A 14572-nucleotide genomic window follows, 5' to 3' on the forward strand; every position below is an offset into this window, starting at 1 on the left:
ATTTAACATGGAAGGACAGTCCCTGCTCAAGGAGCTTACAATCTAAAAAGACAGGTGTACAATCTAAAGACAAGTGTAGAGTCCGTCTGGTAAGTGATACTATATTTCATGAGAGGATAGGTGCCGAACGCGGCATTGAAGAGGTGAGTTTTAAGCAGAGATTTGAAAATGGGTAGGGAGGGAGCTTGGCGTAGGGGTTGAGGAAGATTGTTCCAGGCAAAGGGTGAGGCAAGGCAGAATGAGCGGAGCCTGGAGTTGGCAGTGGTGGAGAAGGGAACTGACAGGAGGGATTTGTCCTGTGAGCGGAGGTTACGGGCGGGGACATAGGGGGAGATGAGGGTAGAGAGGTAGTGAGGAGCCGCAGACCGGGTGCATTTGTAGGTAAGGAGGAGAAGCTTGAATTGTATGCGGTATCTGATCGGAAGCCAGTGAAGTGATTTGAGGAGAGGAGTGATGTGAGTATATCGGTTCTGGCGGAATATAAGACGTGCGGCAGCGTTCTGAACGGATTGAAGGGGGGATAGATGGCTACGTGGGAGGCCGGTGAGGAGTAGGTTGCAGTAGTCAAGGCAAGAGGTAATGAGAGCATGGACGAGAGTTCGTGTGGTTTGCTCATATAGGAAAGGGCGAATTTTACTGATGTTGAAGAGGAAGAAGCGACAGGTCTTGGCAGTCTGTTGGATATGCGCAGAGAAGGAGAGGGAGGAGTCAAAGATGACTCCGAGGTTGCGGGCAGATGGGACGGGGAGGATGAGGGTGTTATCAACTGAGATAGAGAGTGGAGGAAGAGGAGAGGTGGGTTTGGGTGGAAAGACGAGGAGCTCGGTTTTGGCCATGTTTAGCTTCAGGTGGCGGTTGGACATCCAGGCTGCAATGTCAGATAAGCAGGCCGATACCTTTGCCTGGGTCTCCGTGGTGATGTCTGGTGTGGAGAGATATAGCTGGGTGTCATCAGCATAAAGATGATACTGAAAACCATGAGATGAGATCAGTGAGCCTAGGGAGGAGGTGTAGATTGAGAAGAGAAGCGGTCCAAGGACAGATCCCTGGGGAACTCCAACAGATAGTGGGATGGAAGTGGAGGAGGATCCATGAGAGTGTACTCTGAAATTGCGGTGGGAGAGATAAGAGGAGAACCAGGAGAGGACAGAGCCTTGGAACCCAAAAGAGCACAATGTGGTAAGAAGTAAATCATGATTGACAGTGTCAAACGCAGCGGATAGATCGAGCAGGATGAGGATGGAATAGTGGCCTCTGGATTTGGCGAGGAGGAGGTCGTTGCAGACTTTAGAGAGTGCTGTTTCTGTCGAGTGTAGAGGGCGAAAGCCGGATTGAAGTGGATCTAGGATGGCATGAGAGGAGAGAAAATCAAGGCAGCGACTGTGAACGGCGCGTTCAAGAATTTTGGAGAGGAAGGGGAGGAGAGAGATGGGGCGGTAGTTGGAGGGGCAGGTAGGGTCAAGTGATGATTTTTTTAGGAGAGGTGTGACTACTGCGTGCTTGAAGGTGTCAGGGACCGTTGCAGTGGAGAGAGAAAGGTTAATGATGCGACAGATGGAGGGGGTGACAGTATGGGAATGGTGTTAAGTAGGTTGGTGGGGATGGGATCGGAGGAACAGGTGGTGCATTTCGAGGAGGAAAGAAGGCGGGAGGTTTCATCCTCGGTGATCTCAGGAAAGGAGGAGAAAGAGGCCATGGTTGGTTGGTTGTTGGATAGGGCTACAGACAGGAGATCAGCATTGAGGCCTGGTATATCTTCCTCCCCAAAGAATCCAGGGTTCTAGCTTCTCTGCCTGGGGGAGCTGAGGCATCGTCCCTAGTACTCTTGGCTCTTTTGAAAGCAGATTCCACCATGCAGTTGTGAGGCAATTGAGGCCTTACAAACCCAGGCTCACTGGATCCAATACTGGGTGTCTGTCTTCTTGGAGACAATAGAGACCAACAAAGAGGACGCCCATTTCCTGATGAGGACTGCCTTGAATACCTCGTGGAGAGGTTCCATCACAGCCTCCTTAGAAGGAGATGTATAGTCCAGAACCTCAAGCATCTTGGCCCTGGGCTCATCCTCCACCTCCAAAGGAAATGGAATAGCATCAACTATTTCCTTTACAAAAAATGGGAAAGAAAGGCTCTCTGATGGAGACAGTCTCTTTTCAGGTGGTGGGGAGGGCTCAGAAGGAATCCCATAAGACTCGGCTGAGGAAAAGTATCTGGGATTACCGCCAGGTGCACGTGTTACCCTGGCTAACAACAGTGGCCAATCCATGTCACAAATACCTAGCAGAATCCCCAAAGAATAATTTATACTATATTACCTACCCAAAGAATAAGCATAGATTTTCCTCAAGTCTACCTTAATAGTGATTTATGGACCTCTCATCCAGGAACTTATCCAAGCCTTTTTTTTTTTTAACCCCCACTACACTAACAGCTTTTACCACACTCTCTGGCAACAAATTCCAGAGCTTAATTATGGGGCCCTTTTACAAAGACACAGAAGGGCTAACACACAGGAAGTGCGTGCACAATTGGCACTATAGCCAGGGTAACACGTGCACCTGGTGGTAATTCCAATTTTAGCTCATGCCAAATCCCACAGGGGGCATTCCCAGCAGTAACCAGCAGTGTTCTCACATTGGCACATAGTGCATGGGTAGCGCATGAGCCCTTACTGCTAGGTCAGTGGGTGGCGGTAAGGGCTCAGGCTGTAAATAGGCGCATGCTGGTTCTAATATTAGCGCAGACCCATTTCCCGGCCTATTAAAATAATAGCATTTTCCACAGCCATGGTAAAATATGGCCCAGCATGCACCTAAAAGTTGTGCCCACACTATTGCAGGCCACTTTTTACCACGGCTTTGTAAAAGAACCCCCCCCCCCCCCCCCCCCCCCCCATATGTTGAGAAATATTTTCTCCAATTTGCTTTACATATACTTGTCACAAAACGCCTGTTCTCCCACCTGGGGTTATCCCTGCGGCCACCTGGAGGGTCTAACCCCAGCACAGCTCAGGTTCACCTGCCGCTTGTGCTTTTCACTAGCACCCTTCTCCCACTGATTGGGTCACAACCGCTTCTGGGCAAGTCTCCTGCTCTCAAATTATCCCCAATGATTTCTAGGTTACTGGGGCCGCACTCCCAAGGGAGGCTTTTACTTCATTTTTGGTTTAGGAGGTGGGCCAGCTTTGTATATTTTCCAACTTAACTGGTTCAGGCTTTAGCTGTCCACCTCCCATTCGGTGTCCTAAATATTGCACTTTTGCCATCCCCATCTGACATGTGCTATGCTTGATGGTCAAGGAGGGCCTCCCTGATTCGGTCTAACACCCCACTTAAATGAATCAGGTGGCAATCCCAAGTCTGATTGTACATAGCAGTGTCATCAAGATAAGCCCTAGCATACTCCTGGAGTCCATCTAACAGCTGATTCACCAATCACTGGAATGTACAAGGGGCATTTTTATTCCAACTGGCATCACAGTATATTCGTAAAGGCCAAATGGAGTAATAAATGCTGATTATTCCCGAGCAGCAGCTGTTAAGGGGATCTGCCAGTACCCCCGACTAAGGTCCATTGTGGTCAGGTACTGCGCCCCAGCTAAATGATCTAGGAACTTGTCCATTCAGGGCATCGGATAGGCATCAGATACAGTACATTCATTAAGCCTCCTGTAATTCACAGAGAAGCAAGTTGTGCCATCTTTCTTAGGGACAACAACTACTGGAGAAGTCCAGGGACTATGAGACTTCTTTATAACACCTAAGGCTAACATCTCATCAATCTCTTTCTTCATTGCTTTTCCACCCCAGCAGATATTCGATAGGCACTCTGCTTCAATGGATTATGGGTACCAGTGTCTACATTATGATTAGCCAAATGAGTAATTCCTGGTTTAATTGAAAGCACATTAGCATACTTTTGCAATACTGTCTCTAGCTGCTGTTTGTGGGAAGGGGTTAATTGGTCTCCCACTACAAACTGTGGTGTAGATCCCTCTGGTAATGTCTCTGCTAAGAGGTCAGGTATGGACTCACTATCCTGACGCTCTTCTGGTCGGCTACACACAGCTTGTACCATGGCTGTGTAATTGCATAGGCCTTCAACATATTTACATGAAAGGTACGCCGCTTTCTGTCTTGAGAGTCCATAGATATAACATAGTTTGTATCATTTAGGCATATTATGATCTTGTAAGGTCCCACCCAGTTAGCCTGAAGTTTATTCTTACGTACTGGGGCTGAAACAAGTACCTTTTCAGACGAGTTCTTGTACCAAGTAGAGCGCTGCTGAGCCCAGTACTCGGACCAGGTTCTGCTTGGCGGCTGGACAACCCCGGGTTTCACCTGTGCTGACCGCTGTTCCCCAGAGGTTGAGCCCCTAGGTGCGGGCAGCCTGCAGGACTTATGGGATGGAGCTGGAAGCGGGGTGATGAATGTATCAGCCAAGCAGGCCACAGTTCAAAAGAGTAATCCAGGTACAGGCAAGTCAGTAGGCAGGCGGCAGGCAAGAGAGTAATCCAGGTACAAGCGAAAGTCAGTAGGCAGGCGGCAGACAGAAGGGTAAACCAGGTACAGGCAAAGTAAGCAACGAGGGACCAGTAGATAAGAAGCAGAGTACAGAGTTAGAAGCACCTACCAAAGTAGAAGCCGAAGCATGGAGTCCAGGGAGAGCTCAGCTGATAAAGTGCTGGCGTCTGACATCAGCAGGGAGAAGGGGCACAGCCATAGGACAAGAGCAGGGGAAGGAGGAACCGGAAGACCAATAGGAGAGAAGCAAGGGAAGCCAGGCAGAGGAAGAGCAGACCCAGGTGGGTGGAAGCAAAGCAATCAAGGAGCCTGGAAGTCAGGCAGAGAGAGAGAGCAGAAGCAGGTGCATGGAAGCAAAGCAATTAAGGAGCCTGCAACCACCGCTTTCTGAACAAACCTAGAGAGGACTACACACGTATGGCTCAGGCAGTGCCAGTCAAGTGTGCGTTTCGGCGGGACCCCGCGCAGCCCGAGGACGCCACTTGCGTTGAGATAGGGGGCAACAATCATACCAGGTCTTTTGCTTAGTTTGGGCTGCCTATAAATTATCTCTGACAAAGCCCACAAGGTCTTCTAATTTCTGGCACATATTAACTACATATTCAATTACAGGGGTGTCAGAAGTGTCAACTTTTCCCTCCCAATGTTCTCTTATTAGTTCAAGGGGCCCTCTCACCCTCAGGCCTTAAAACAGCTCAAATGGGTAGAACCCTGTAAAATCCTGAGGTACTCCTCTGTATGCAAACAGTAAATAGGGTAAGTATTTTTCCCAGTCCCCTGTCTCTACTAAAGTCTTTAACATATGCTTTAATGTCCCATTAAATCTCTCCACCAACCCATCAGTTTCAGGGTGATATGGGATAGTACGTACAGATTTTACTCCCTAGTGTGCTCGCAGACTTTGGATCATCTCAGACATAAACTGTGTCCCTTGGTCTGAGAGTATTTCTCGTGGATATCCTACCCTGGAAAATATTTCTAGCAGTGCAGTGGCAATTTTCTCTGATTCTACTCCTACTACTACTTATCATTTCTATAGTGCTACAAGGCATACGCAGCGCTGTACACCATACACAAAAAGACTGTCCCTGCTCAAAGAGCTTACAATCTAGATAAGGCAGGCAGGCAGACAGACAGAACAATTAAGGGTAAGGGAATAAAGAGGTGAGGATAAAAAGGACAGGGCAAGTGAGCAGTGGTTAGGAGTCAAAAGCAGTGGTAAAGAGGTGGGCTTTAAGTTTGGACTTGAAAACAGCCAAAGAGGGGGCTAGACTTACAGTCACGGGAAGTTTATTCCAGGCGTGAGGTGCAGCAAGATAAAATGAACGGAGTCTGGAATTAGCAGTAGAAGAGAAGGGAACAGATAAGAGAGTTTTATCAACAAAACGGAGTACCCGAGGGGGGGGGCGTAGGGAGAGACAACGATAAACTACCGCTTCAGGATATCTGGTAGCAAAGTCCACCACTGTCAATATATATCTTTTCCCAGTCCAGCTAGGGGCAGCTAGAGGCCTCACTATCCACAGCTATCCTCTCAAATTGCTCACTGATAATGGGTAAAGTACATAAGTACATAAGTAGTGCCATACTGGGAAAGACCAAAGGTCCATCTAGCCCAGCATCCTGTCACCGACAGTGGCCAATCCAGGTCAAGGGCACCTGGCACGCTCCCCAAACGTAAAAACATTCCAGACAAGTTATACCTAAAAATGAGGAATTTTTCCAGTCCATTTAATAGCGGTCTATGGACTTGTCCTTTAGGAATCTATCTAACCCCTTTTTAAACTCCGTCAAGCTAACCGCCCGTACCACGTTCTCCGGCAATGAATTCCAGAGTCTAATTACACGTTGGGTGAAGAAAAATTTTCTCCGATTCGTTTTAAATTTACCACACTGTAGCTTCAACTCATGCCCTCTAGTCCTAGTATTTTTGGATAGCGTGAACAGTCGCTTCACATCCACCCGATCCATTCCACTCATTATTTTATACACTTCTATCATATCTCCCCTCAGCCGTCTCTTCTCCAAGCTGAAAAGCCCTAGCCTTCTCAGCCTCTCTTCATAGGAAAGTCGTCCCATCCCCACTATCATTTTCGTCGCCCTTCGCTGTACCTTTTCCAATTCTACTATATCTTTTTTGAGATACGGAGACCAGTACTGAACACAATACTCCAGGTGCGGTCGCACCATGGAGCGATACAACGGCATTATAACATCCGCACACCTGGACTCCATACCCTTCCTAATAACACCCAACATTCTATTCGCTTTCCTAGCCGCAGCAGCACACTGAGCAGAAGGTTTCAGCGTATCATCGACGACGACACCCAGATCCCTTTCTTGATCTGTAACTCCTAACGCGGAACCTTGCAAGACGTAGCTATAATTCGGGTTCCTCTTACCCACATGCATCACTTTGCACTTGTCAACATTGAACTTCATCTGCCACTTGCACGCCCATTCTCCCAGTCTCGCAAGGTCCTCCTGTAATCGTTCACATTCCTCCTGCGACTTGACGACCCTGAATAATTTCAGGAGTGCTCGGGGGTGATCTTGGGGTTTACCCATTCTCTGGCATGCATCACAGGTTCGACAATAATCAGCTACTGCTCAAGATACTCCCAGCCAATAGAAGTTCTGGATCAATCTAGCGTGTGTGTATGTCATCCTCCGATGTCCTGCTAGTGGAATATCATGTGCAATCTGTAGGAGTTGTTCTCTTTATGCCCTGGACACTATAAGCTGTCCAGGGCTTACTAGGATCAACAGAATCAGTCTCTTTACAACAAGTCTGCTTTCCATAGGATGCGATCTTTACAAGTCTCATTGGTAGACTGACTAGCCGTCTGCCTCAGAGCTTCCAGGTCAGGGTCAGAGTGTTGTTCTTTCTGAAAAACATGTATCTGTCCTATATCAGTATCCATATCTGGAAGGGTCTCTGCTGGTGACTGACAAATCAGGGTCAACAGTCTGTTCAGTATGTTAAATAAGTCAAGCTGTCCCATACTCACGGCCCCGGTCACCTCAGGAACTGATGCTGCTGGAATCACAGGAGCTCCGCCTCCTGCTGCTTGGTCAGCTGGTTCCTCCTGGACTGGCTCAGGATCTGGAACTGGAGAGGTGATCTCTGCTGCTTCTGTTTGTTGGGCTGCCCGGGCCTAGTATGGATCACCATAGTTGAAATCCTGACTCCGCCATCAAGGGTAATGTTTATTGGTCCCTTGTCAATCCCATACAGTGTTGTACCTGCATGTTTTTCATTATGCCTACTTCTCTATATCCAGGCTTAGTACCCCCCCCCCCAGTCCAGGAATACTCGAGCAATGGGTACAGTCTCTCTGGCTCCATTGGCTATTACTGCCTCCTCAGTGCACCCTGGAAGAACAGCATCTTCCTGCACTAGCTCTGGTCGTAACAAAGTCATGCTAGAGCCAGTGTTCACAAGTCCAGCCACTTTGGTCTGATTCACAGTTACTGTGGTGCTGTAGTGTTGTGGAAACCCATCTTCTTTCTTGCTTGATAAATGACCAGTAACTTTTTGTGCTGCAACAACTGTGTGGGCCCCCTTTGTAGGACTGGAGCCACCCATGAAAGCTGCCAGCTTTGGTGCAGGAACTGAAATGCTTTTTAGTGCAGGATTGGGGTTATCTGGGCAATCTGCTTTGAAATGTCAAGTACGCCCACATTGGTAACAAGGACGTTCATGCCTAAAGTCTCTGAGGTTACTGGGAAGGGAAGTGGGACTTGATACACTGACTTTCTGAGGTTTTTGCAACTACATTCAAAGCGGTTTACATATATACAGGTACTTATTTTGTACCAGGGGCAATGGAGGGTTAAGTGACTTGCCCAGATATTTGACTTAGGACCCTGGCTGCCCTTAAATCCTGGCTGCTGCAGATAAGGATGGTTTTTCATTACCAACCAAGGACGGTTAGCCACAAAAATGTCACTTCACTCAGCCGCTTTCTCTGGAGTGCTGGGCTGGTGATCTTAAACATGCTTCTTCACCTCTGGACGACACCACTGAAGAAACTGCTCCAGGACTATCAGGTTTTGGCAGTCCTACAGTGTTTTTACCTCGGCTCCACTGAGCCACCGCTGATGCTGGATTACAGACTTGCCGTGAGTATCATCCGCCCCCTTTTGCAAAGTTCGGAGCTTTAGTCTGTAGGTCTCAGGGGTAATTGCATAATGGTTCAACAAAACTTTGCACACCTCCTCAAACTGGGACCACATCTCCATAGACAGTCCTTAGAATGCCTCAAATGCTCTACCAGTGAGCTTTCCTCCCAGAGTGTCCGTGTGTGTGAGACTGTGTGTGTGAGACAGACAAAGTGTGATAGGCAGGGAGTGTGTCAGAGAGAGTGCATGTGAGAGACAGTGAGTGTGAACCCCACCCCACCCCCTCTCGCAGGGCCCCCCTCCCCACCCCCACCTCTCTGGTCTCAGGACCCCCTCCCCACCTCCCTTTCCCCTACGCCCCCTCCAGCCATCCATGTCCAGCGATTCTCCTCTCCCCCTGCAGCCACCCATGTCCAGCGACCCTCCCCCCCCCCCCCCCCCAGCTACCCATGTCCAGCCACCCGCAGCTGCCAATGGTAACACTGTCCGGCCGCTGCTGCTTCTCCTGTTGAGCAGCAGCAGCCGCTACAAAAAGGAAAAAAGCAATAAATGCTTTTAAACCCAGCCCAAATCATTCGCAAATGCCCAAGTCTTAAAATGCAGTCTCTGCAGTCGCTCCTCCTCTCACCGCTCATGTTGCTGCGCTCCTCCGGGGTCTTACTCCAGGGGCAGTGACGTGGAGGCGAGAGGAGGAGCGGCTGCAGAGACTGCATTTTAAGAGTCGGGCATTTGTGAATGATTTGGGCTGGGTTTAAAAACATTTATGTTTTTTTTTTCTTTTTGTAGCGGCCGCTGCTGCTCAACAGGAGAAGCAGCAGCAGCGGCCGGACAGCATTGCCAGTGGCAGCTGCGAGTGGCAAGGGGGTTGATGTGCTTCAGGTGGGGGGAGGGGATGTTTGATGTGCCGGGGGGGGGGGGGCGCATCAGAGGCTTCAGAGTAGGATTCAAATCATCTTTTTCTGTTCGGAGCTGCCTGTCAGGCGCCTGTGTCATGGCGGCAGGAGTTAAGTTGCTTCTGTCGCTTTCTTTCATGCATTTTCCCCCCCTTATCTTGTCTGTTGTGTCGGGGTGGTTGTGGAGGGCGTTCGGTGAGCGCAGCAGGTTTGGGAGGGCAGCAGTCTCGGTGGGTTTTTGTCCTTTCTTTTTCTTAGCTTTTATTTTCCATGAATGTTCGATGAAGCTGCCTGGGCCCGCACTGCTGTTGCTTGGGCTTTCTGGATGACGTTATCCGAGGTTTCAGTCCCACAGCCAATCAGAATGGAGGCACGGGCCCAGGCAGCTTCATGGATCGTTCATGGTGCAAATTATTATATAGGATTTGGTTTTCCATTGTCGCTAAAATAATTATTGATCACATAGCAGTATAAATTGACCAATCAAGTAGATTTTCTTTTTAATTACTTTATATATGTATTTCATAAGTATATGTTTTTTAAAACATTTTTTGAATTATACATGTCTCTGCATATATCATATTTATTATATTATTATGTCCTATTTTTGTATTTAGACTCCTGAAGCAGGCAGTTGGCTGAAACATGGTACTGTGTCGAGTCTCTGTTAAATAAAATTCATTTGAGAAGATTTACAGTGCTGTCCTTATCTCTTGAGTTCATTGTCACTTTCCCACTGTTCATCGACCAAAATTGTACACAATATTTGAGATGTGGTTACACGTTGGAGAGATATAGAGGCATTTGATATTCTCTGCTTTATTACCCATTTCTTTCCTTCCATTGGTAATTATTTGTGTATTGGACCCATATTCTGTTGCCAATATGTGATTCTCAAATCTGAATTCATAAATAATTAGGGAATTTGTTGTGTCCTTGTTAACATAGTAATAAAGTAGTATAGATATTTAATGATAAATGCAAAGTTTTTAAAATCAAACTTTTTACTTTTCAGAGCCAGCATGAATCAATAAGTTATGAGAAATCAAAAATGGAACAAAAAATTTCTGATTTAGAAAATACCATTTATGTGGTAAGTGTTGCATATAAATGGATTGTTTAACTTTTGCCTTACACTTTCTGATATTAGCTCCTTCATACAAAATACTTTTCTTTAAAACATTTTATGAAATAATTCATGGAGGTCAGTTGGACTTAGGTTGTTGTTTTTTCTTTTATTAATTACAGCTTGAAAAAGAACGGTTTGATTTGAAGTCTTCGATTTCTGTTCTGAGAGAGACTATGGCCTCACTTGAAAATGAAGTGAAAACTCAGTCTTATAAACTTTCCCAGACATCAGATGATTTTTCTCAACAGAAGATAGAACTAGGTTCAGTCCGGTTAGTATTCTCCAAATAAAAAAAAAATAAAAAAGCTAAATATTTTAGCATGTGGTTAAGCTTGTAATTATAGATTCTTGTTTTCAAATAAATATTTTTTTTGTGTAAATAAACTAAAAGGGAGGATGGGAAGGTAACTGTAGTGGGATACTGCAGCATACATCACACATTCTTCTTAATTTGTAACTCTATCATTTACATGAAAGCACTCTTAATGTTAAAGTTAATATTCTCCGAGGACAAGCAGGCTGCTTGTTCTCACTGATGGGTGACGTCCATGGCAGCCCCTCCAATCGGAATCTTCACTAGCAAAATCCTTTGCTAGCCCTCGCGCGCCGATGCGCACCGCGCATGCGCGGCCGTCTTCCCGCCCGAAACCGGCTCGTGCCGGCCAGTCTTCTTTTGTCCGCGCTCGGTACGGTTGTGTTTACGCCGTTCGCGCCCCGAAAGTCGAACTCGCGCGTCTTTTTTGGACTTCGCTAAGAAAAAAAAAAAAATCCTTTCGGAAGGAGACCTTTTCGGTCTGTTCCCCTTCCTATATTTCTAGTTTTTGCCCCGTGAAGTTTTCTTTTGTCGTCGGGGTAGGCCCCTTTGAGGCCTCTGTTCGAAGTTTTTTCTTCCCTTTTTGTGGTGCCATCTTCGCCATTATGAGTTTTGATCTCGCCGGCGTGATTTTTCCGCCCATGACATCGAAGTCTCCCAGCGGCTTCAAGAAGTGCACCCAGTGCGCCCGGGTAATCTCGCTCACTGATAGACACGCGTCGTGTTTTCACTGTCTGGGGGCTGGGCACCGCCCGCAGGCCTGTAGTCTGTGCTCTCTTTTACAAAAGAAGACTCAGGTAGCGAGATTGGCCCAGTGGAACGTTTTGTTCTCGGGCTCTTCGTCGGCATCGGCACCGGGAGTATCGAGTGCATCGACGTCGCCAGCGTCCACACCTTCATCCTTGGCCGCGATTGCATCAAGTGTATCGAGGCATCGACCCTCTGCATTGGGGTTGAGACATCGGAAGTCAGCGTCGGTGGTACCGGGACCTCCTCGTCTGCTGATGTCGTCGGACGGTGGTGCTTCGTCTGGAGTGCAGGTGAGGGCTGTCCATTTCCCTGCTGGTGGCGGTGAGCCTTCGGGTGGGTCTCCCCCTACCCTGAGGGCTCCTGCGGTACAGCCCCCCCGAGACCGACCTTCGGCCTCGGCCCCGAGGAAGCGACGGCTGGATTCTACGTCCTCCTCTTTGGTGCCGGGAAGATCCGGTGACATGCTTCGTCCCAAGAAGTCGAAGAAGCATCGACACCGGTCCCCTTCCTGCATCGGCACCGAGAGCTCTGGGTCGCCGAGGGAGTCGGCACCCAGCAGGCATCGGCACTGAGAGGACCGCTCACCCTCTGTTCAAGAGGTGTCGATGCGCTCCACTATGGACAGCCCGGAACAGCCTCCACGCCCGGAACAGACTCTGACATCGACACCTGCATCGGATTCCATGTCTTTCTCCACAGCCGCTCTGCACGAGAGTCTCTGGGCCGTTCTCCCAGAGATCCTGGGAGAGCTGTTGTGCCCTTCCCCTCCGGTACCGGGGGTGCTTGCGCCACCGGTACCGTCGAATGAGGCGCCGGCTGGCCCCTTGCCCGGGGTGAGGTCTCCGACATCGGTACCGCTTGCGGTAGCCTCCCAGGAAGGCTCCCCGACAACGTCGGCGGAGGGAGCTTCGCCGGTGCGGGCGAGGGAGTCTACCTCTCGACGCTCCCACCGTGGCCGTGGTTCCACGGAGTCGAGCCGGGCACGGCTTCAGACACAGGTTCGTGAACTTGTGTCTGATACCGATGGTGAGGCCTCGTGGGAGGAGGAGGAGGACATCAGATATTTCTCTGACGAGGAGTCTGATGGCCTTCCTTCTGATCCCACTCCCTCTCCTGAAAGGCAGCTTTCTCCTCCCGAAAGTCTGTCTTTCGCTTCCTTTGTCCGGGAGATGTCTATGGCCATCCCCTTCCCGGTGGTTGTGGAGGACGAGCCCAGGGCTGAAATGTTTGAGCTCCTGGACTATCCTTCTCCACCTAAGGAAGCGTCCACAGTACCCATGCATCATGTCCTCAAAAAGACATTGCTGGCGAACTGGACCAAGCCAGTAAGTAATCCCCACATTCCCAAGAAGATCGAGTCCCAGTACCGGATCCATGGGGACCCAGAGCTGATGCGCACTCAGTTGCCTCACGACTCTGGAGTTGTGGATTTGGCCCTAAAGAAGGCTAAGAGTTCTAGGGAGCATGCTTCGGCGCCCCCGGGCAAGGACTCTAGAACCTTAGACTCCTTTGGGAGGAAGGCCTACCATTCCTCTATGCTTGTGGCCAAAATTCAGTCTTACCAGCTCTACACGAGCATACACATGCGGAACAATGTGCGGCAGTTGGCGGGCTTGGTGGACAAGCTCCCCCCTGAGCAAGCCAAGCCTTTTCAGGAGGTGGTCAGGCAGCTGAAGGCGTGCAGAAAATTCCTGGCCAGAGGGGTGTATGATACCTTTGATGTTGCGTCCAGGGCCGCTGCTCAAGGTGTGGTGATGCGCAAACTCTCATGGCTGCGTGCCTCCGACCTAGAGAATAGACTCCAGCAGCGGATTGCGGACTCGCCTTGAGTGCGGATAACATTTTTGGAGAAAAAGTCGAGCAGGTGGTAGAGCAGCTCCACCAGCAGGATACCGCTTTTGACAAGTTCTCCCGCCGGCAGCCTTTAGCTTCTACCTCTACAGGTAGACGATTTTTTGGGGGAAGGAGGACTGTTCCCTACTCTTCTGGTAAGCGTAGGTACAATCCTCCTCCTCTACAGCCTGCGGCCCAGGCTAAGCCCCAGCGCGCGCGCTCTCGTCAGCAGCGTGCGGCTCAGCAAGGCCCCTCGGCTCCCCAGCAAAAGCAAGGGACGAGCTTTTGACTGGCTCCAGCAGAGCATAGCCGACACCCAAGTGTCAGTGCCGGGCGACCTGCCAGTCGGAGGGAGGTTGAAAGCTTTTCACCAAAGGTGGCCTCTCATAACCTCCGATCAGTGGGTTCTCCAAATAGTCCGGCAAGGATACACCCTCAATTTGGCCTCAAAACCTCCAAATTGTCCACCGGGAGCTCAGTCTTACAGCTTCCAGCACAAGCAGGTACTTGCAGAGGAACTCTCCGCCCTTCTCAGCGCCAATGCGGTCGAGCCCGTGCAATCTGGGCAAGAAGAGCTGGGATTCTATTCCAGGTACTTCCTTGTGGAAAAGAAAACAGGGGGGATGCGTCCCATCCTAGACCTAAGGGCCCTGAACAAATATCTGGTCAAAGAAAAGTTCAGAATGCTTTCCCTGGGCACCCTTCTCCCCATGATTCAGGAAAACGATTGGCTATGCTGTCTGGACTTGAAGGACGCCTACACACACATCCCGATACTGCCAGCTCACAGACAGTATCTGCGATTTCAGCTGGGCACACGTCACTTCCAGTACTGTGTGCTACCCTTTGGGCTTGCCTCTGCGCCCAGAGTGTTCACGAAGTGCTTGGCTGTAATAGCAGCGGCACTTCGCAGACTGGGGGTACACGTATTCCCATATCTCGACGATTGGCTGGTGAAGAACACATCCGAGGCGGGAGCTCTACAGTCCATGCAGATGACTAT

The 14572-nt window shown here is 49.4% G+C and overlaps 1 protein-coding gene across 1 annotated transcript in view; it reads left to right on the forward strand.

The window, feature by feature from the left end:
- Positions 1-14572, forward strand: part of CEP135 (centrosomal protein 135) — a 445305-nt gene that overhangs the window by 290055 nt on the left and 140678 nt on the right. Inside the window, exons 13-14 of the mRNA XM_030191406.1 lie at positions 10560-10637; positions 10793-10944. Coding sequence (XP_030047266.1) covers positions 10560-10637; positions 10793-10944 — 230 coding nt within the window. The remainder of the gene's footprint in view (positions 1-10559; positions 10638-10792; positions 10945-14572) is intronic.

This window comes from Microcaecilia unicolor, chromosome 2 (genome assembly GCF_901765095.1).
Source record: "Microcaecilia unicolor chromosome 2, aMicUni1.1, whole genome shotgun sequence".
Classification (NCBI taxonomy): Eukaryota; Metazoa; Chordata; class Amphibia; order Gymnophiona; family Siphonopidae; genus Microcaecilia; species Microcaecilia unicolor.